Consider the following 23,540-nt stretch of genomic DNA (forward strand, 5'->3'; position numbering starts at 1 on the left):
CAGCCCCAGTCTCAGTCTTCCAGTTTGATGCCTTCCTCTGCTTCTCAGAGATTGTAATTTTTCTTTGAGGATGAGTACATGGCCAAATGTAAGGAAGTTTGAATGAAGACCAAAAAAATTCAAACAAAACACAGGCCTAGTAAAAAACAGGTGTTAGATTCTTGATTTGATGAAAGATGTGATAGATTAATTGCAAAGAATGTCTCCAGATAAAATAATGTGGTTTTCTGAAATATTGTCCCTGGAAACATCTTAGCCTGTTTTTCTGAATTAAAAGGTAAATCAACCTAAATCAAGTAACGTACAAAGAAAAATATAGGCCACATGTTTAAAGTTTCTTGAAACTGTAAGGAAATAAAAGAAAAAGTTTAATATTTGAAAATGCTGGACAATTTTACTGGTATGTGTTATTGCTGTATTTACCTTGTCCTGAATTAATTTCATTTATGAAATTACTCTAATACGATGCCATTACCTACACGCAGTTTATACTTACATTAAATTTCTTTGAATAAAGTAGACTATGAAAAAATTTACATGCTGCTGGTATCTTGCTTTAGTACCCAATGAAATTTAATTTAATCAAAATAGGCAAAAATAGGAATATTTTGCTTTTTCATTCAAACATTTCCTTCCATCCTCCCACTGCCCCCACCCCCTGCCCCCCACCATTCTTTTTCTTTTATGACAGCTCCAGGAGCACCAGAAAACCTTACAGCAAATAGTAGTGTCACAGCTGTATCAGTCACATGGAAGGAACCTAGTGACATTTTAAAGCGTCCGATTCATGGCTATGAGGTGAAATGCAATGACAAAGGTAAGCATATGCCCCTTCAGTATTGAATAATTCATTGAATATTTTAATATTTACAGAGCACCAAGCATGATGCACTGTCAAGCCTATAGAAATCTCTTCAAACTGTGCAGTTTGGGTTTTTTTTCAGAAATGTTCAAGTTTCTTTCCTTCGAGGTTGTTCCTGTTGAACTCTGTGTGTGTGCATTCAGTGTACCATTTCAGGACACTGCTCTGGCACACTTCAGTTCTTGTCCTTCTTGTATTAAGAATAAGTGGGCAAGATCATTAGTTGCCTGATCAGTTTGTAGCATCATGCACTGTCTCAGAAAATGCTGCTCCAGCTGGTTAATATATTCTCTGAGAAGACAGGAACCTGCCTTTTGAGTAACAACAATGTGTGCAAAAGTCAGGGATCCTAAGTGATAGGATTGCACAGTCATGTTTAGAAAGGTAAGCCAGATGCTTGTCTTCTACTAAACCATCACTACTTGCAGATATGTTGGTTTAGGCCACCTTGTATTTAGATGGATATGTCTGAATCAATCATACTGGGATCACATTTTCCAGGTGTGATCTTTTCTTCATAACAATGACTGGAAAACAAAGAGTCTGATACATGATTCCAGGAACTGTACGTCAGCTTTAAGATAGTCTTGGGTTAATTAATTCTTTCTGTTCGCATACTGCATGTTTTGTAAAACCGGACTGCCACAAGAACTGAAGGCTGTCATACTCATAAGCTCCTCGGATACAAATAATCTCTCCCATTCTCCATGATGTGTGTTTGATCACTACCCAAAAGTGTGACAGCCCCATGCACCAGTGTCTGTGGCTGGTCTGGCTTGGTGAGTGCAGGGAACCAATGTACAATGCTGGGGTGCATGACTGAAGCAGCCAGAAGGAAAAATAGAAAGGCCATTTCTCCCCAGTTCCCCAAGCCATGAAAGCCCTACCTAAAGTGTGGGTAATAGCTTCTTTCACAGTGCTTCTCGTGCAATTCCTTTCTGTCCAGCTTGCCACTATCAGAAGCACACGATGTCTCTTGTGTCATATCAGAACAGACTTGCCCAGTGCACGGAGTGGCTTTAACATCTGTCTACTAACACCTTCCCAAGCTGAATGCGGAAGAAATTATCAACCTCTCTTTACCAATGTTCTTTAAGTTAGTGTTTAATTACATCCATTAAAATGACATACTGAGAAAATAAAAACCAAAACACAACAAAACCTCAACTTTCTACCTTTTTCACTCAGCAATGTATTTCTTCCTCTTCCTGAGCCGTCACTTAGCATTAGTAAGCATGACAAACCAACCAAGTACAAGGTAATTAAAATACAAGTACATGGCAGTTGTTTCGCGTAGTTCTGATGAAGTGTAAGAATTCTAGTGCTTCTAACAGAAATTTAATAAGTTTCATTAATTAACTTAATTTTTCCTTTTTTTCTTGAAGAGGCAGGATCAGTCGAGAAAACTAGCTATACTTGTGATGGATTAGAACCTTATACCAATGGCTCTGTATCTGTGACTCCATATGTGATTAGCAAATATAATAATGAAAAAATTATGGGAGAAATCAGAAGATGCAATTTTACAACAAAATCAGCAAGTAAGTTCCTTGGTTGTGAACTATTATGAACGAAGCTGATACTAACACGGGGAATGTGTTCTTTCGTATTGTACATTATATTGTATATATGTTATTACGATTAGCCAAGGAACATTAAAGTAATTTTATTGACACTTGTATCATTAGTGTTTCTTTTTTACTGCTTGATATTAACCTATTTTTATTATTCATGCAGTATTACTATTCTTATTTATCCTAGTTTTTTATTTAAAAATTGAATTTATTTGAAATTCTTGATAAGATTTTAGGAAGCATCATGTCCCAATCTAAAGAAAAGATTCAAATTAAACATAAGAAGAATGAAAAATGTCCTTTTTTTCTTTGTGGCATGAAAACTACAAAGACATGGAAAATGTACCTTCTGTTCTGTCATTGCCTGTTTGCTCAAAGCAGATCTGTATTACACAGGCTACAGCAATACTGATGTCTATAGTAGCTTTTAGTTTGTATTTACACATACACAGTTGGCTTCTACAATTCCACATTAGGTTAAAACCCAACCTGCACCAACCTTTGTGCTGTCAGGATGGTCGTGCACCTTTTTGGGGCTATCCTGTCAAGGGCTTACTCCTGTTATCTTGATTCTTTGTTTGCTATACGTGTTCAAGTGATAGAACTACTAGAAAAGCTACAAAAAGCAAACCCTCAAACACAACATTTTGCAGATATTTTCCTGACATGGGCAAGGCATAATAGAGACACAGTCCTTTCTATTTTTTGGGGCTTTTTTTCCTCCTTTTTAATCTTCAGATGTAAAGTTTCATACTATTTTAATTCCTTCTTTGAGGGAAAAAAAACCCAAGCCACCCCAAAGAAAACCACCCAAACCTCCCATGTTTATCTAATTTCTTCCAGTGCTTTTTTAGCCCTAGTTTCACCAGCTCCAGACTTGGCTAATATAGAGATACACCTATAGGGAAACTATGATGGTTTACACTTAGTAAGATACTAAATGTTTCCTTTAATTTCACTGAATAAGCTAAAGGCATTTTATTAGTGATAAATAAATTATTATTTCTCTGCTAGTGAAGTAATGATAAAGTGGAGATTTTTTTTCCCCCTAATAGCAGGAATATTTAAATCTTTATTGCTTTTAAAACTCCCAAGAAGTATGTCGAAATGGATATATAAGAACATTGAATCTGATTGTTGTTTTTACTTCATGAGTTTTTGTAGACCCTTGGGAAGTACAGGGGCCTCTGGCAGACTGTTGTTTTGAATTTGAATCGTATCTTTCCGTGGCATATACAGAGCTTTTGTATTCAGTTTTAAAGACAATTCATGAAAATATCAGAATTTCTCTATTACTGGGGGTCATTGATCTAACATATTTTAGCTTATAGTTGAAGAGTACATGATAAAAATTACCACCTGAAGTCTCATGGGAAAAAAAGAAGCTTATAAATTAATTGACTGCTACTGTAAACCATTTGATCCAAGAGAACTGGAAAAGAAATTGAAAAGTGTCTTCAATTTTTAGATAGCCCTTGTTTAAGCAAGATCATGATTTTTCTCTTTACGATAATCTACTTTGAGCATGTTATATTTTGGAGCTGCTGATATTTTGACCTTCCCAACATTTTCAGTTCCACTTCACATCTTTTCCAGTTCAGATAAGCCTATGGTTAACTAAAAATTGATTTTATTTATCTTGTTAAATTGGAACTGTAATTTTTAAAGAAGAAAATGTATGGAATTATTGAGAGAGAAGATTACAGACAGATGTGAAAATGTATAGCTGTTGAAATGTTTGGTTTGAAATTATGAGAATAGAACCAGTAACACTTCTTTTGTGAACAGAACCAGAATCTGTGAATGAAGTTAATGCAACACTGATAGACGATAATGTTGTAGAAATTACGTGCAAAAGCCGGGGAGTGTATGGAGCAATAACAGAATTTGTATTGACTTGGGAAAATGATGGAATAAATGAGACCAAAAGAAATAATTGTAATTTTATAAAAAAAGATCTCTTGTACTTGACGAACTATACATTTTCGGTAAGTAGGCTTAATAAATTAAATATATAAAATATTCCTGTATTTTCATTAGGTAAGCATATCATACTTGATTTTAGGAAAATAGGCATATATGGTGCCAGATGAGTCAATCTATGGATCTGTAAGCCACGGAAGTAAAGAAGCAGCTATTACTTTGGAAATACAATGCAAATGTACCTACTCCCTTGTGTGTTATTGCACGCATGTTCTAACAGTATGAAAAGTACAAGTCTTTCACGTGTCCTTACAGAAGCCTTTTACAAGCCAGTCCTTGTTTCCATACAACATATCTCACCATCTGTTTACAAGTTTCACTTTCCTGAGGGCCTCCTACTATGTCATCTTCTTTCAGTCATTTCACTCTTTTGGTATTTTTTTGCTTGGAGAACAATATTTCCTCTCAATAAAGTTTAGGTAAGAAAGTAATCAGTAGGAATGATAGAGTTATAGCGCTTTCAGGAACCGGTTTCACTCATTTTCCACAGTCTTTACCTCTTTTCTCTGTTTTCCTGAGGAAATGCACTATCAGAGAACTTGAGTAGTCTAGGTTTTGTTCCGAGGTTTGGTCAGTATTTTTCTGACTGTTTCAGCTCAGAAACCTTTGTATTTGGAGAAGAAAAACAAGATCCTGTAGGAGCAGATGCTTGCATTGCTCCCATAGTACAAAACCCCTTCACTTGGCGCACAACAACCCTATGCAGCGCTACAGACTAGGAGAAGTCTGTCTAGAAAGCTGCCTGGAGGAGAGGGACCTGGGGTTGCTGGTTGACAGGGACTGACCATGAGCCAGCAGTGTGCCCAGGTGGCCAAGAAGGCCAATGCATCCGGCTTGTATCAGAAACGGTGTGGCCAGCAGGTCCAGGGAGGTCATTCTCCCTCTGTACTCGGCACTGGTAAGATCGCTCCTTGAGTACTGGGTTTAGTTCTGGGCCCCTCATCACAAGAAGGATGTTGAGGCTCTGGAGCAAGTCCAGAGAAGAGCAACAAAGCTGATGAAGGGGCTGGAGAACAGGCCTTATGAGGAGCGGCTGAGAGAGCTTGGGTTGTTTAGCCTGGAGAATAGGAGGCTGAAGGGAGACCTCATTGCTCTCTACAACTACCTGAAAGGGGATTGTAGAGAGGAGGGAGCTGGCCTCTTCTCCCAAGTGACATGGGACAGGACAAGAGGGAATGGCCTCGAGATGCACCAGGGGAGGTTCAGACTAGATATCAGAAAGAAATTTTTCACAGGAAGGGTCATTGGGCACTGGAACAGGCTGCCCAGGGAGGTGGTTGAGTTCACGTTCCCTGGAGGTGTTTAAGGGACAGGTGGACGAGGTGCTAAGGGGCATGGTTTAGTGTTTGATAGGAATGGTTGGACTCAATGATCCGGTGGGTCTCTTCCAACCTGGTTATTCTGTGATTCTGTGATTCTTAGGTTTTTGTACACCACTTGCAGTGAGCAATTTCCCTTACAGAAGAAACCGGCCTCTGCCTGGCTCTAAACCCTTGCTTCTGCTTCAAACTTATTATGCCTTGTTTTGGGGAAACAGAGAAAACCTTATAACCTTAACTGAAAGGATTCTGGGTCAAGTTACAGAACTTCCAAGACAAACAACCAAAGCACCCATGAGAGCTGGTGGGTGTCATGATTCCCATCTCTCTGCACACTGAATTGTTCAGGGAATAAACTGGAGCCTATGCAGCACGCCTTTTGGTTTAGTTGTGTTTGGACCTTGAGAGTTGCGTTAGATTTCTGGCTTTCATTACTTTTGAAGATTCTTTCTCATTTTCTCTGCCACCTCTGCTCCTCCTCCAGATCTTGCCATCTACCATGGCTTTCTTCCTAGCTGCAGATTTCAGAAACCACAAATCCCTGAACACATCAGCTTTTTAGAGCAGAAGCTGCGAGCTGGGGCAGAGTCCTCTATCTGGAGTGATTTTTCTTAAATGATTGGGTAGGTTCAGCAAGAACTCAGCCTGCAGTCAGCAATGATGCTGAAAGCCCTCCTCTTCCTCCCCTTTAGGATGATTTGCAGCAGGAGAATATTACTATTAAAACCAGTATTTTTCAATACTGTTAATATTATTACTGTCTAGTATTAAGTCTTTAAGTTTAATCATAGGACTAATTTTTCTTCACAAGAAAAGTGTGAAATATTTGACCTACAAACTTCAAGCTATCTATTAGATCTGATAGAAATTTCTATAAAAGAAATATAAAAGTTTGGCTAACTAAAATATATTACAAATTTTAAACACATCTAAACAAAGTCAGTATTTCATCACCAGTTAAGGTACCCCAAGAAAGTAGCATATTATAAAGTTTATTTTGGCTTCCATAATTTAACCTTTTATAAATTACTTCCCACACAGGAACTTGTATTAAAAATAATCAGTTCAGTTGGCTATTTGTGAGTTTACTGTTGAAGCAAATAAAATAATGATGTTTTGTTATATATTGCATGGTTATTTTTCAGATTTGAGAGGTTTGATTTTAAGTTTTTTTCCTTGAGATATATCTGATTTTGATTGTGTAAAACCTGTCTTCTGCTTCATTAACTTTTTTTTCCAGACATGTACATATTTTTGGATCTACATCTTGCTGTAACTTAGGTAGAAACCTGGACTGCACTATGAATGTCTATACAAACATTGACAGCAGATGCCTCTGTCAGTGAGGTTGATTCATTCAAAGTGGCTGCATTTCTAATATCCATTGTTCTTTGTTTTTTAAAAAAATTCTATGCATAAATTTTTACTTGTTAAATCTTAACATCTCTATTATTCTCATGTGCTGCATGCAGATCTTAGTGTTTAATGGAGAACATACAGGACAGCCAGTAAAGAAGAGTATAAAAACCAGATGTAAGTGAACATATACGGCATTTTTACTTTTGGACTAGCATAGTACAGATTAATACTGTAAACTGTGAATTTTCTTGCGACTATTCCTATATAAATACCCAAACTTCCTGTTTTATAGTTAAATGTTGATCTGTATTTGAAAATATAATAATGTTGACAAGTCATCGACCATGGTTTAGAATTATTACATAGCTGTGGTTTCTTCAGGAAATGGTCATAAGGAACTAGAAATTCATTTTGCCAATTAAATTATCCACTTTAGGATGATTCTCCTGCATTCAGATCCTGCTTTTCAGGAGCTGAACATCTGTGACTTGTCAGGGATTCCCAGCTCCCAGATCAAGAGCAGCTGAGAGCTCCACACTGCTCAGCTGTACAGGTCTCAGAGCAGGAGACAACCATGGTAATGCTGAGCCACTGTGTGAGTTGTAGCATTTTGATAGGTGGGCATGGAGAGTTTAAGTGAAAGTGTTCTTAATGAAGAAATAAAATTCCCTCCTTTTCTGTGAGCTTAAAAGTTTTTGGCACTTTGGATTAGCAAACTTAAACTAGCTCATAAAAATAATTGCTTAGTTCTTTTCACTAAAAAATCAATGAGCCCTGGCTCTAGGAAGTACCAGATTTTTTTTTTTTTAAAGGAAAAAACATGTAATCTTTAAATGCCGTTATGTATTCAAGAAATAATAAATTTATTCTTTTTTCTCTTGCTAGACAATTCTAGAGCACTTATTATATTCTTGGCATTCTTGATCATTGTGACATCAATTGCTTTACTACTGGTTCTGTACAAAATTTATGATCTTCACAAAAAAAAGCTTAGGTAAGTGTCATGTTTCTTTACCTCTCTTACATAAATAGGGGAGACTTTCTGTTTTTCCACAAGATTTCCCAACAGGTAGTGCAAAAAATTTATGAGTTTGATATTTAATTAATACTGGAAAAAAACCATTCTTTTACCTTTTAATCCTTTCATAAAACCTCAATTTTAGGTGTTTTGTCTGGGAATGCAAATGCAACCAAATAGATTTAAAATCTCTTTGCTATATCCTTTCTTGGGACGTGGAAGCACTTACCTGCTAGAAAAAATGTTTTGTCATTAGTTTTGTGAAAAAATATTCACAAATATCTGGTAAATTTTTCCTTCCTGGTTTAAGTTAAAAGTAATGAAAATAATTCACTTTCTTGGAACTCTTTCAAATGCTTGTCCACCCATAACAATATTTCACAGAGGCCTTTTTTGTTATAGTCATCTCTGTGTGGTTTGGTAGTTGTATGATAGTGGATGGTAATAGAAGAAAGGTCATTGCTTTCCCTTACGACTGTACCAGAGACCTGGAAAACCAGGCTGACTGCTACTGTTGCTGTGAAGTGAGATGGTGCAATGTGTGAAGGGCATTTTCTGCTGGCAGAGAAAGAAGGAGTTAGGGCAGTTTCTTCAGCAATGTCTCAGCCCTCTGGCAACAGCAGAACCTGGGGACTCATCTCTTCCAAGCCCTTCTCCCTGCCCACCCCCTCCAGCTCTTCCCTTTAAGGGGGCAGGGAGCTGCTCTTGCTCAGATACAAGGTATGCTTGGGGAAGTAAAATCAATATTTGCTTGTACAGCTCCAGAAAGCCTGGCTTGCTCATGGCTCCTTAGCATTTAAACTTAATTTCATTATATTTTATATATGTGTTAGTTTATTGTCACTTATTTAGCAAGAGAAACAGGTGGTCTGAGCAGTCACTCCAACAACTCCAAACTAAAGACGTGTTTGTGACAGGTGATATGAACAAAATTATGCAAGTGATTAAGCTTTTTGATGTGGTTTCCTTCTTTCTCCCTCTCAATAATACTCACAGTAGGAAGACAAGGATCCCAACCACCTATGTGCAGGGCCTGTGAGTCCCAGTGGTAGCACTTGTGTGTCACGGAGAGCTTGCAATATGGTCTGCTGGCTAAGAACAGTCTTGATGTTCACACACAAACCTGCTCTTACTTAAATCGTTATCATATACAGGTCTCATTGGTCAAAGCTTTTACAGATTTTTTTTTTTACTTCTTACAGCAATTCTTCTGAAGGCACAAGCCTTGTTGAATGTGAGTATTTTCATATATTTAACAATTAGAAATAAAACTGGTCATGTGTCTGGCTGCCACCTTTTAGATTTTTTACATTCTAGTCTGTGTGTATATATATATTATATATATTATAGTTATCAACACGACGACACTTCATTTAGAGGAAAAAAACCCAAAGCAATTTCAGTAAATGCATAGCAGAAGTTTTTATACTTAAGTGAACTGAAATTTTCAGCAAACTGAAAGTTCATCAGTGTCTGAAAAACTTTTATTTGTTACTTAATTACATGCCAAATCTTGTTATCCAAGGACAAGGTTGTGATAGATTTAACCCTGAGAGTAAGTCCAGACTCAAATACAGCTTCAAGCAGAGTTTCCATTTTCTGTGCTCCTTTTTTCAAAGCAAGAATTTAAATGTAAGCCAGTCATTTTTTATTTCAAAATTTCAAAAAGATGAAACCAAACTTTATGAGAAACTTTTTGCTCAAGATTTCAAAACCTATGAAGAAAGACAGAATCACTCAATACCAGAAAACTTCAAGAAAATAATAATTCATGACATTAAAGCCCACAGAAATTAACTAGCTTAAATGGGGACCAAGACTGTGTTGATATTCAAATCCATTTACTTAGGCACATAGTTGTTAAAAAAATCTATTCAATGTAAATAAAAAAACAAATAAATTTTTAATTAGAGATGATAAAACTTGTTCAATCATTACTTTATCTTTAAAGATATTACAGAATATTGCCTCTCAGAGTATAAATTGGAGAATGTATAGAAAATGCAGTAATCTCTTGTACCGCTGATGAGAAATGATCAGAATTGAAGTAGAGGGCAGGGCCATTTAACTGTTGTGGATGCTGGGGCTCTTGCTGTGACCTGAATGGGACAGTTGCTACTTTGTACAAAAGCACTTAACAGTCATGTCCTGGCATGTGGTCATCTCCTGAGGTGTCTCCTGTCAGGGAATAGAGCTGAAAAAGTTCTGTTATGCCCAGGGACTGTTTGCTTACAGCTGGCTCAGATAATAGCACTTTGTTTTAAAAAATAAACATGCTTATTTAAAATAAAGAGGTTCCCTTTTATTAATTCATCTGAAAATCTGAGAATCACATTTACTGAAATGTAACTTGCATTTTCAAAATCAGTAATGATAAATGTTCAATATATTTACACAGTTAAAGATGATGACAAGCAACTTCTGAACATAGAGCCAATACCTGCTGAGCAATTGCTAGACACGTACAAGAGGAAGATTGCTGATGAAGGAAGACTTTTCTTGGATGAATTTCAGGTTTGACACTGGCTCAAAATATACCACAGATTTGTAGCCAGGTGGTGGGAAGAATTCTGTTTAAGAGCATGTTTTAAGACTATGCACTGCTTATAAATAAATAAAAACAATCTAGAAAATTAAGTGAATTCTCATCAAAGGTCAAATAGGCTTCAGTTAATTTTGCTAGGAAGCTTTCTTCAGTATAAGAAGATAGCACTTTATTTTGTTCCTGAAGATGTTTTTCAGCTAAAGTATAAAATACACGGTTTAACTAATTGTCATTCTAAAGCACTTTTTAATGCATATTTTTAATACTCTTATTGCATAGCCATAGGGATATGAAAAATATGTAATTGTGGAGACATGTTATTTATATGATGGGAAAAGAAATTTGTTTATCTTAGATATCAGTAATATATGAAGTAGTATTTTATGAAACAGAGTATTATCTTCCAGATTCAGTAGAATCAAATTTCTTGCATATGCATTTGACTGTAAGTAGAAGCTGTTTTAAATATATGCTTACCTAATAAAAGAGACTTTGTATTTTACAGAGTATTCCTAGGGTTTTCAGTAAATTTTCAATAAAGGAGGCCAAGAAAAGCCATAATCAGAACAAAAATCGTTACATTGATATCCTTCCATGTGAGTATTTGTTACAAATTGTGCATGCTTTGTAAATATTTTTCTCAGCACCTTGAAATAATATAAATATTTTGTTTTAAATTATTTAAACAGATGACGATAATCGTGTTGAACTCTCAGAAATCCCAGGAGATCCAGGATCAGACTATATTAATGCAAGCTATATCGATGTGAGTGACTTCTATGTCAAAAAATCTTAGGCACTATTGAGGAAATTCTGCAGCCTGCACATTCCATGCATCAAATATCACAACAGAATATTCCCGTTTGTGTTCTTTCCATCTTTATAATGTATTTGATATTAACTCTCTGTTGCACATTGTATTTATTTGTAAAGTTGCAAACCTTTTAAACCGTTCATGCTTACTTTTGAAAAGTTGATAATATTGTACTTTTTATAGGGCTTCAAAGAACCAAGAAAATACATTGCTGCACAAGGTAATTTTCAATCTTAGAAGAATGCGTCTTCTTTGTTCGCCTATTTTTTTTTGTTAGAAAGTAATAAAATAGTATTAGTAAATTTAAAGAAAAATTGAAAATCTGACATTTTGAAATTTAATATGAAAAAGTAGCCAATGTGTTTTTGCTTAGGGAATTTTGTGAAGATGAGCAAATTGTACTTCAAAGGAGGATTTCTCATGATATATAATTATACACCAAAAGCTTTCAGATTTCACAGCAATGCAGTAAAGATATACATGAGACTTTTAAAATGTTGTAGCCTAAAGCCAGCAGTCACAATGAAATGAAGTGTGTGGCTGTTATTTGCGTGATTTCTGGTTAGCTTTTCAGACTGTGTGGCTAAGCATGTTAATAAGGCAGGTGTTTTTTCATGTAGCTGCCCTCTTAAAAAACTTCCTTCAAATATCTCCTGCCAGGCCCCAAGGATGAAACCATGGATGATTTCTGGAGAATGATCTGGGAACAGAAGGCAACAATTATTGTCATGGTGACTCGCTGTGAGGAAGGAAAGAGGGTGAGAAATATCCATCGACCCATTCTTCCATCCATCTTTCTATCCTTCTTTTGTCTGAAAACAGAATGGGTTGCTGTGCTGTGGTGAATTACATCTTCTTCTGAGTACTTTGTTTTCATTCTCTTCTGTTGTCTCATTGTGGGAGAACCTATGTTGGAAAGTATGCCAAAACAGTCTTGCCTTGTGGAATTACCTGTCATATCAGAAAATGTCTCTTTAGTCACAGCTGTCAGTAGCAGAGGGTGAGCTTCCAAATTACAGCTAATAAATCCAGAAAAGGGCTCAAGGCAGAACTTCAGTTCCTCACACACGTGTCATAAATGGTTTGTATTTTCTCCTGTCTATTATTTTCTGATATCCTGGCAACACCCTCAGTAAATCCTGGACAGAATATTTATTTTTGTATCCATTGTCTTTGTCCTTCCTTTAACTGGAATGTTGGGAGCTACTGGCTTGCTTTTGTTCCTAATTCCAGGTGCATCACGAAGAAGGGTTATTGATGTTTTAACTGCTTTTAAAGATGAAAAGAAAAGGCTAGCAGCATGCAGATTTCAGGATCCCCAACTTGACATTAAAGGCTTGCAGGAGCAATGTCCCTTACAAAAGACTGAAAAAGAAGCCACAGAAGTAGCTACAAACTTTTCTACATCCCTCACACAACAGCAAGAGTAGCTGTTCACTTTTTTAACTAGTGTGCAGGATTTTCCCCCCCATTTTATGTTCCAAGATAAATTCACTGGGCATAAACTTCAGCTAAGAGACCTGAATTTTTGGATATTTGGAATTATTTAGCACTGACATCCTAAGCCTTTTCTAACACCTGTGAGAACCTGAAAAAAAAGATGTGGAGTTGCCATCTATTTAAAATCAGACTTTCTTCTAGTTCTCAGCTCTGCCACTTTGGTGTTGTGCTGCTCACCTAACTTCATATCTTCATAGAATAAATGTGCTCAGTACTGGCCGACAATGGAGAATGGCTCTGCAACATATGGGGACATCATTGTGAAGATCAATGAAAGTAAAATGTGTCCAGACTATGTCATTCAGAAACTACACATCACAAACGTAAGTTGATCCAAAAGTATAAGACTGACTGGAAATGGAACGTCTATCTGGAGTCTGAGTCTCTCATTGAGAGATCCGTTTAAAGGGAGAAGAGTCAGTTATCAATGGAAGATGCTCTACTGTTTTTCCCTAAGCAAGATATAGTTTAAGAGAATAATTTCTTATATGTAGGTGTCCTTTCTTACAAGAAATGTGAGTTAGCCATATATTTCCAATTTAAAAATATATTTTTGTTAGCACTCTGGAATCTATTTTAAAAGGAAGCTGAATATCCTGTTAAGTATGGAAAACGTAATACACTATGGTTTCCTTAGATATTTAGCTTGTTATTTAACACAGAAATTTTACTGGTTTATGTGTATCTCAGCATAACCTTCTACAAGTAAAATCAGCGTGACTTATAGAGCACCATCATCTACCCTCATGGTAATTGTACAGTAGGACAGTTACAAATTCTGATAATCTTAAGTGCATTCACAAACATAGGTGTTCCAAAATTACCATTTGGCTATATGTAGACTCATTAAGGCTTGTTAATTGCTCTCTTTTATATGTCTGAAATCATATTTGTTGCTTTGTGCATGACTGAGAATAAAATTTGCCGTCTAAGGCTAAATACTTCTCCCAGGCCCTTTCCAAAAATATTTCAGTGAGAGTAAATGGAGCATAAGTTATAGCTAAAAGCATTAAGACTCAAAGAGTAAATCTGCTGACAGGTCTTCAACAAATAATCAAGCAACAGACTGACCATCATAATTACAGCTGGAAATTCCTATTCTGCCATCTTATGTTGCATTAAAGTTTACTCAGGAAGCAGTGTGATTAAAACTAAGTTGTAACTTCGTGTAAAGACAGTGAGAATATTGGAATGTGAATAGTTAATGCTTAACAGAGAAATCACTCTGCGACTAGAACTATGTGCATTAGAAATGAGAGATTGTTGCAGGTTGAGGACTGTTATTTTTAGAACTGTCTGCACCCTATTCGGCTGACATCATATCAATATAGATAAAACTGATTTTGGTTGTGGAACTTAAGAGTACTCCCTGGCAAGAAAGTGGAGACTTCTGTATTTCTGGTGGAATAATGATATACAGTTACTGAGACAATGGGAACTAACTGTATGAATAACTGCCTCAACTGGATAATTCAACTTTGAGTGAGAACTGGGGTGTTAAATATTGAGGAAATACCCATATAACCATACTAACTCTTGGACAGTAAAAGAATGCCATTGAGACGTCGTTCTTATTTTGTGTTATAATCTTGGTTATCAAAATGTATGTCCTATCTTTTAATCTAGCAGCAACATGTGAAAGTAGGACTCAAGATCTGTCGTGATTTTAATCTTTAATTGAGTAACTTAAGATAATCAGTCTTATTGAAAATCGTAGGTTTTCTTGTATCTATGTTGAAATGGTAGGAGTCCAATTTACAGTTTAAATGTATTTATTTATTTTTTTTTTAAATCCGTTGTATCCTCAGCAGGCTACTCCTAGGAGGCATAACAGGACTACCAACCTGTTCCCCTTGAAGTAATCCAGGTTATACACTGGCAAAGATATTAATGAATAGAATGGGGAGACATATTATACTCTGGATCACAGGCTGACCTGAGAAAGAATTATTTTAGCTTGTCCTCTGTTGGAGTCATGTATTCTTGATTCATGGATATTTTTTAATTAAAATTGAATATGAAAAACATTATAACCTGAGAGGTCATTAGGATTACAGCATTACAGCACATTGTTTGAAATTTCTGTTTCAACATTTGATTAATGTTGCCCTTATTTTTCTTTTGCATTGTATAGCTCCTCTTTATTTTGGCTTTGTGTATAAAACACCCATGCTTCATTTTATCTAGGGACGAGAAAGGACGACTGGAAGAGATGTCACTCATATTCAGTTCACAAGCTGGCCGGACCATGGAGTTCCTGAGGACCCACATCTTCTTCTTAAACTCCGACGCAGAGTTAATGCTCTCAGCAACTTTTTTAGTGGCCCAATAGTGGTTCATTGCAGGTAAAAATATATTATTTTAAAAAAATCATGGTAATGTTAAATGAACATGAAATGAAGCCTTTCAGGAAAAGGATCTGGCAAAAGTGTTTGGCTAATCCCAAATTTTCTGACTTGATTACTTGAGAGAGAGGCAGCCAAAGTTGCACAAAAAGACTTGTTTTCTGAAGGATAGTCAGATATCTGAGTATACATAGCCTTTTGGGAATCAGTCACACAAATGTCAGGCTATTCCAGCAATGACCACCACATTTGACACTATTTCCCTTACTTTCATTAAAAGGTATTTAAAACCTCAATGCATCATTGTTTGTGTTGCAAATTAATTTCCAGCAAGAACTGCTTTTTCAGTTGCTTCATATTCCAGTGTTACACATTTGCTTTCTCGCTGACTGCTCCCCTCGGACTGGGACTGGGACAGACCATTCCATCCTGATAACCAAATCTCTTTGTGCTTTGCAGTGCCGGCGTTGGGCGCACTGGGACGTATATAGGAATTGATGCCATGCTAGAGGGGCTGGATGCAGAAGGCAGAGTGGATGTTTATGGCTATGTTGTGAAGCTGCGTCGGCAGCGGTGCCTCATGGTCCAAGTAGAGGTATCTCACTAAAACTATGGTCACTTAGAACTCTTCTTTGCTAGGGTTGCAGCAGTGTTTCTCAGAGGTGCACTGCTTGGTCTTGGGTTCTAATACAGTTCAGTTGAAGTTATTCCCAGAAAATATAGCTCTGAAAAATATTGAGAGCAAAATATCCAACACAGTTTTTCAGTTTTAGAAACTTCAGCCTTTTAAGTTTAGGCTTAAAAAACAATAAAAAAGCCAAGCAGAACATTTTACATTTGATAATCCACCTTTCGGCATAAAATTCACAAATGCAAAATTGAGCTTGTACAGTCAAACTCAGTTTTCAGATTCTAAAAACTGTCTGTCTAGGTGGGATTTTCACTTGAGTTGAGAGTATAACATAAGTTATGGACTGATGCAATGCGTATTTTAAATGATTTAATTGTTTTGCAGACCTTTTTGAATCTCGTATTTATTGTCTGACATTACGTTTATTTGCAGAACATTTCATCCAACATACTAAATGTGTTCCAAAATGTGTAATTCAGAAGTCACTCTTATTTTTAATACTTGTATTTAATGCCTATTTAACAGTAATTCTTAATGCTAATAACATCATGGGAGTAATAGTTTCTTATAATGGTTTTAAAAGTGATATTATTTTTTTTCTACTCTTTAATATCTTTATTTTTAAACTGTTCAAATGGGAAACACCAGTCACAGTACATCCTTATTCATCAAGCGCTAGTGGAATACAATCAGTATGGAGAAACAGAGGTCAGTCTCTCAGAACTGCATTCCTATCTTAATAATCTGAAAAGAAAAGATCCTCCGAGTGATCCTTCTTTGCTGGAGGCAGAGTTCCAGGTAAATAAGCATTGCTTTCTAAGGCCCTTACCTCTCACATTAGAAAGTTCCTTGCACAGTAGTCTTGAGACAGAGAGACCATACATAACAGATCACTTCTGTGATTATTTTATTTTTCTGGCACAGAAGCAGTTTCTTCACCTCTATGCAAATTCATGAAATTTTATTTCTGCTTTTGAAGTTAATATTTTTAACAAAGATGAGGAGCATAGAGAGATTACTTGTGTCTTTGTGCATGATGTCCTGTGCCATTTTATGTGGTATAGAAGGCATTTTAAAACTATACTCCAGATGTGACCAAAGTTTAAAGATTTAAAGTAAGAAGTGAGGCAGAGGGGACAATGGTCCCGGCAACCATTTTAATCAAGCATAATACTAAATATCCTCTTTCCTTAGAGATTACCTTCGTATAAGGGGTGGCGAACACAGAACACTGGGAATCGTGAGGAAAATAAAAGCAAAAATAGGAATGGAAACATAATTCCATGTAAGTATTTTCCATGAACCTTCCTTTATTTTATCTATTATCTTCTGTTAGAAAACCTAATACATTTTGAAAAAACATAGGACAGTTAATTACCTTACTGAAATGTATTTGATTAATTTTCTGAATAATATAATATTAGAAACTTTTCATAGTGTTTAAAAAAAGAAGATAAGAGTTTTTAAGAACATGAATTATTGGGAGTATTTAAACTTATTTTAAATAGAGTGGCCTTTGCTCTGGAGTCTGTTGTGAAAGGAATAGCCTTTTTCTATCTATTTTCCCTCCCTGCACATGTGGGACAGCCCCTCACCCCGCCCCCCTAATGCTATACCTGAGCAGCAGAGTGGCATGACAGTGACACTGTGTCTCATGCAGATGACTTTAACCGAGTGCCGATCAGGCATGAAGATGAATGCAGTAAGGAGGGTGAACACGATTCAGACGATTCCTCCGATGAGGAAAGTGACTGTGAGGAATCAAGCAAATACATCAATGCTTCCTTCATAACTGTATGTATTTAGGGGATCCATTATAAGTATTTTAGAAATATTCAGCTAAAACTGTATTCTAGCTTGAGCTCTTATTGGGTTCACAAATAGAATAGGATTTACCTGAATAAGGGGTAAAGGTCTGACAATCAGTTGGCAAACCCATTTATAGTTTTAATCATCAAAATCTTCTACATTTTGCCACAGAAATAAGATGAATCTTTTTCCCTTACATGCTCTTAGGCTGTGAAGTCTCAAATAGGGAGACTAAACACAGAAACACTTTGTGTTTGGGGTGTGTGTGTTATGTTTAGAACCACTTGCTTTCTGACTGGCCTCATGATAATAGGTATTTCTGTCAGTGGGCATCTGCCTATTACAAGTTGATCCATATTATTATTTTCCCTGTTAGTGAAATGCAAGTATAATTACCCACATACACAAAATCCTACAAGGGAAAATTGGGGCCATCAGTTTTTTGGTATCGTGTATACCTCCAAAAGAAGGAAAGCAGTAATGGCTCACTAATGAAGTAACTGGTTTTAATGGAATTACTAACTAAATCCAATTTACCTGAATCATTTAGAGTGCTACACAGTTCTGATATCTATTCAAAGTAAATTTATTTTTACTTTTGGGTATCCCACTGTGAACTGCCTGATGCACCAACTTTGAGTGGTATAAGCTCATCTTCTTAGTGGTCAAACTAAACAGCTGTGTAGAACTAAATCATTTAGCCCTTAAAAATACACTTTGCAGAAAACAGCTGTGTAAGGTGGATTGAGTTTAGTGATGTTTAGCTCGTAGAATTCCTGTAAGACCATTGTATACTGTGATAGGCATATTTTCCTTATAAACAAAGGGGTTCATTAGTTCATTACACTGGGTATTCTTTAAACAGCAATTGGTTCTGCTGCTTGGCAATCACATTTCAAATGAATTTAATTAAAAAATACAAAAATTTCTTTTGCAGGGTTACTGGGGTCCAAAAGCCATGATTGCAACACAGGGACCACTGCCAGAAACGATCTCTGACTTTTGGCAAATGGTTTTCCAAAGAAAAGTCAAAGTCATTGTTATGCTGACAGAATTGAAAGAAGGAGATCAGGTGAGGGCATCATCTTCACACTGGCATATTAACAGTCCTCTATACGCAAAGAAAACTCTGCACTGCACTCTCACATTCCCTTCCTCCAGTTGTGTGCTTGACAGGATGAGGAATTTGGATTTCTAATATGATTTGTTGTATTATTTACCTTCTTGAGTTACTTTCTAATGAAGTTTCGAGGGGAAGTGTGTATGATGCTATATTTTAAAATACAATGACACTCCTACTACTTTATAGTCAATATATTCTCTAAATGCACGTGGAAGAAAAGAAGTTTGAATAGTGAGCACTGACTTGTAGTTTTATCCATTACAGGAACTCTGCGCACAGTACTGGGGAGAAGGAAAACAAACTTACGATGGCATAGAAGTTCAAATGACTGATGTCAACTGTTGTTCTAGCTATACCATACGTGCATTTGATGTTACACATCTGAAGGTAAAATTTCTTTGTAATTTCCAAAACCAAGTTTTAAATTTGTTTCACCATTATAAACTTAGCCTAAAGAAAGAGAAGAGACAGTTCCCACTGCACACTATTTTTCCCACAAAAATTTTCTCTTCCAGACCAATAGTCAGTCATGATAAATGCTATAAGTTAACTCAAATTTTGCAACTAGTGAATTGCTGAGATGATGCGAGTAGAGTCTCAAGAGGTCAGCCATCTTTTGTACTTCAAACAAAGCTTATATCTCAAATTCATGAGGTAGAACTTACATCTCCATGCAGTTTCTCAGGAACAGTATTTATTTATTTATTTATTTATTTATCCATTTATCCATTTATTTATTTACTATAAATCATCTGCAATAGATGTACTACATGAACCTTTATTTTAACCTGAACATTGACTATATCTCCACTGCTGATTTTCAGATGAAAGAAACACAGAAGGTGTATCAGTATCAGTATCACAAGTGGAGTGGCTTCAGTGTTCCAGAAAACCCTAAAGATTTGATCAGCATGATTCTCAATCTAAAACAAAAAATCCCACGAAGACTAGTCACTGAGGACAACAGGAGTACCCGCAGTGTCCCCCTTGTCATCCACTGCCGGTGGGTCTGAATTCAGTACATAGCTCTTAATTCTGGATACAGGTGGCAACCACAATTTTGGGATGCCTACCTTTTCCCACTTGCCTTTCCATGTGTCTGGAGGCTCAGTTCTCCTGAAGATTCCTTGAATTCCTGAAGCTTGAACTTTTCACTGTAGTGCAGAAAAGTGAGCACAATTCTCTTTGGCAATGTGGGTGTGGAGTAGGTGATCAGAGTTAGCTGCTCTTGCCTAGTACAGACATTTTGAGAAGAAATGCTAGGTCTGAGTACTCTGGTAGCATACTGCTAGTGAGGATCCAACAGATCTTTTAAATACTTTTTTTTGCTTCAGTACATAAACCCACTTTTTTCAGGCCCATTTCCAGGAATAGCCTTGCATTTCATCTAAAACAGGATAATCCTGCAAACAACTGTTGAGACTGTAAATCTGAAGCTTCTAATTTCTCTCTTACCCCTTAAGTGGCCACATGAGATCCAGGTAGCCCTTAGATAAACTGTCTTGTATGTGTCCTAGAGATATTCCTAATTTCAGTCCAGTAAAAAACATTTTGGAAATGCAATTCATTAGGTAGACTAACATTTAGTCAAAGGACTTGTTATTTTTACCTTTTATATTTACATGTGCATTTTGCATCCTCTTCTAGAGATGGATCACAGCAAACTGGTGTATTCTGTGCTTTAATGACCCTTTTGGAAAGTGCAGAAATAGAAGAAGTAGTAGATATCTTCCAAGTAGTAAAAGCTCTTCGTCGCACCAGGCTTGGAATGGTCTCCACCTTTGTAAGTAAAACTTACTTACAAAAAATTAGCAGAAAAAATTGAGATTGTCTATCATGATCATTAAGATCCTCATAACTTTATGCATCATTTCTGCACAGGGAACACTAATACTAATCAGGACATTCACAGCCAATCACTACTACTTGGGATTTGTCTGTTACTGATAAGAATAAAGAGCCTGTGCGATGTCCAGATGTGAAATTCTATAACACCTTTGTGGAAGGGTACATATTATAAAATTAAAAATTGCATCTATTGACGTTTCCACAATTGATTCATGGGTGTATGTGCACAGTGTCCCTTAACTTCCACAGAATTAGGAGGCTACCTCCATTTCATAGGGTAGCAGCCATCAACTTATGTTGTTTAAATTACTCCAGAGGAATTGTGTCTTTGTGGCACACACTGTGCATTTACTAACAAAGCAGACCTAGGAGTCTTCGATGTGGGAGAAGTTATTAGATGGCTTTTCTTGAAACATTGCAATACATGCTGTTTACAGCTTAAGTACTCTGAAATCTCCATGTTTTGGGGATTTTGTGAATGAAAAGATTGATGACTAACTCAACTGGGAACACCTGATGCAGGCAGAGAGATGTTACGTAAGTATGCATGAAATCAGAATAAAACACACAAGCAACAATCTGTACATCAAAAACTGTAGAAGCTGCTTCATATGCAGTGTTGCATGTTCATCTATATGTTACATTTCAAAAATTTAAGAAAACAAAGAAATAGTTTACTCTTGGGTTCTGAGCATTCAATTTATACTAACTTCTTCTCTCTATATTTAAGGAACATTACCAGTTTCTGTATGATACCATTGCCAGTACCTACCCTGCACAGAATGGACAAATAAAGAAAAAAAACCAGCAGGAAGATAAAGTTGAATTTTGCAGTGAAGTAGAAAAAACAGATCGGGAAACTGATTTGATCACTATTGATCTTACCCCACCAACACCAGAAGAAAATGAGCCTTCTGAAGTATGTGATGATTCTAAGGCTGCAGATAGCACTAAGGGAACAGAAAGCTCTACAAATGGCCCCACTACTCCAGTTCTGACTTAGAGGTGATTAAAAAAAAAAGAATGCTTTTTCATATGCAAAAATTTTTCAACAAAATATGGAATATAAGATTTATTCCTCTTCCCATCTTTTTTTTTAAAACTTTTACTGTTATATCAGTTTTTAAAAGGTACAAACTTAAAGGAATACTTGAAACATGTAGAGAGTGAAGAACTGTGAAAGTTTATTTTTTTGTGTAGATTTGCATTTAATACTTCTTCAGAAACCTTTTTCACTATTTTTATACTTTTTCTTTTAAAAATATGTACAGTGTAATACTATGCGGAGCAGTGGGAAAGAAATTTTTTGACTTCTGTAACAAGGGGGAAAGCAACTCAGAACAAGTTTAGTGTTTTGCAAAACCAGATCTGCCTTCAAAACTATTAACAAGTAAATTAACCTAATTAGTGAGCATATATTCTAGCATTTCAGGAGGGCTGACCAAGTATGCTTTAATAATACTCTGTGGAACTTGTGGAACTTTGCCAAACAGTTTCAAGAGCTTATCATTTATGTCATGTGGCAATTCAGAGGAATTCAGATTCACGGAGAATCTGCAAGTATCAATGTAGAATAGAAATCTGTGCATTTTTCCAACTTGCCTCAAGGTGTCCTTATTGCTCCACAGATATTAATCTGAGATTTCAATGATAAAGAGGAGTTCAGAGGTTGGCATTTGAATGACTGCAAAGATTCTGATAGAAAACATATTTTGTTTACTCTTAGAGCTTAAAATACTTCATGCTTGCATATCTGTTTCTTAAGCTTACTCTTATTTAAAGGGACTGCTTCCATGAATGCATCTGACCTATTTTCAGAATCAGAAAATACTTAGGTGCTTTTCCTCCAAACCTTGTAGATTTTAATCAGTAGAGGATTTTTTTTTTCATTATGAGGTTTTATGTGTTACAGTTGTGATATTTTTACTATATCTTGCTGGATTTCAACCTACTGTTTTTAGAACAAATAAAAACATAATTAATACATTCCAGGTGGAAATAATTTTGTTCTATTGGACTCTGCAAACTGATAATTTTCTTCTAAATGCACAAAATCTTGTGCTGTCCCATACATGGATAAAAATTAGAAATCTGAATAGGAAAAACCACCACTTAATTCTATAAAACTGTGTGTGAGCCCAGGTAAGTGTCATGATTCTCTCTTTACAGAGGAAGGAAACTTAATTTTTCTTCTGCATTAAGTCACTAAAGGAACAGTCACTCAACAGATGCAGCATTCCTAATTTATCACTGAATGTTCCTTGTCTCCCTTTATAAAACATAGCTGAAAATACTTTGAGAGTAATGTATGTATTTGGTCACACTTGTTTAAAACAATTTAACTTTGGTGTTACTTTATATCAAATATTTCTTTCACATTTAGCTCATACAAGTGCTTCCTGGCAGTCTTACATGATTCAGCGGCAGCAGTCACAGAGGCAGTGGGATTCTCCTTGCCTGTCAGTTGGATGGCCTTTTCAGCCGAAGTTCTGTTAGGTGATAAACTAACACAGCTGAGGAGGTGGCCTGCGGAGACAGAGCTCTGGAGACTAAGTGGGAAGATAATCTAAAAAAAACTGTAGGCCCAAAGCCTGTTGGCTATTTTTAGAGGAACATATCAAAACTGCTAATTTAGCATAACTTTGGAGATCAAAAGGCTAAAGAGTCTTGAATACATATCGGCTCACTGATGCTTTGGCCACTGTAAAGCCTGTCTAGTTCAGACAGTAAAATAAAGAGTTCTGTGCAGCTGCCTATTGCGAGAGTGTGGAGACAGAGAATAGTCACACGTTTAGGAATAACTTAATACT

The 23,540-nt window shown here is 36.3% G+C and overlaps 1 protein-coding gene across 8 annotated transcripts in view; it reads left to right on the forward strand.

Moving 5' to 3' along the window:
- The window catches only part of PTPRC (protein tyrosine phosphatase receptor type C), a 72,137-nt gene extending 49,416 nt beyond the window's left edge, over nucleotides 1-22,721 (forward strand). For all 8 annotated transcript variants that reach the window (XM_069862506.1, XM_069862507.1, XM_069862508.1 and 5 more), the window contains 22 exons: nucleotides 692-817; nucleotides 2,248-2,403; nucleotides 4,225-4,424; nucleotides 7,211-7,271; nucleotides 7,983-8,091; nucleotides 9,318-9,349; nucleotides 10,514-10,629; nucleotides 11,166-11,256; nucleotides 11,350-11,426; nucleotides 11,658-11,694; nucleotides 12,135-12,232; nucleotides 13,172-13,297; nucleotides 15,162-15,319; nucleotides 15,779-15,914; nucleotides 16,599-16,748; nucleotides 17,145-17,235; nucleotides 17,611-17,744; nucleotides 18,697-18,831; nucleotides 19,147-19,269; nucleotides 19,707-19,885; nucleotides 20,530-20,665; nucleotides 21,461-22,721. In XM_069862506.1, the coding sequence (XP_069718607.1) occupies nucleotides 692-817; nucleotides 2,248-2,403; nucleotides 4,225-4,424; nucleotides 7,211-7,271; nucleotides 7,983-8,091; nucleotides 9,318-9,349; nucleotides 10,514-10,629; nucleotides 11,166-11,256; nucleotides 11,350-11,426; nucleotides 11,658-11,694; nucleotides 12,135-12,232; nucleotides 13,172-13,297; nucleotides 15,162-15,319; nucleotides 15,779-15,914; nucleotides 16,599-16,748; nucleotides 17,145-17,235; nucleotides 17,611-17,744; nucleotides 18,697-18,831; nucleotides 19,147-19,269; nucleotides 19,707-19,885; nucleotides 20,530-20,665; nucleotides 21,461-21,733 (2,744 nt within the window). In that variant the 3' untranslated portion in view covers nucleotides 21,734-22,721. The remainder of the gene's footprint in view (nucleotides 1-691; nucleotides 818-2,247; nucleotides 2,404-4,224; nucleotides 4,425-7,210; nucleotides 7,272-7,982; nucleotides 8,092-9,317; nucleotides 9,350-10,513; nucleotides 10,630-11,165; nucleotides 11,257-11,349; nucleotides 11,427-11,657; nucleotides 11,695-12,134; nucleotides 12,233-13,171; nucleotides 13,298-15,161; nucleotides 15,320-15,778; nucleotides 15,915-16,598; nucleotides 16,749-17,144; nucleotides 17,236-17,610; nucleotides 17,745-18,696; nucleotides 18,832-19,146; nucleotides 19,270-19,706; nucleotides 19,886-20,529; nucleotides 20,666-21,460) is intronic.
- Nucleotides 22,722-23,540: the final 819 nt, after the last annotated feature.

Source organism: Phaenicophaeus curvirostris, chromosome 8 (genome assembly GCF_032191515.1).
Source record: "Phaenicophaeus curvirostris isolate KB17595 chromosome 8, BPBGC_Pcur_1.0, whole genome shotgun sequence".
Taxonomy (NCBI): Eukaryota; Metazoa; Chordata; class Aves; order Cuculiformes; family Cuculidae; genus Phaenicophaeus; species Phaenicophaeus curvirostris.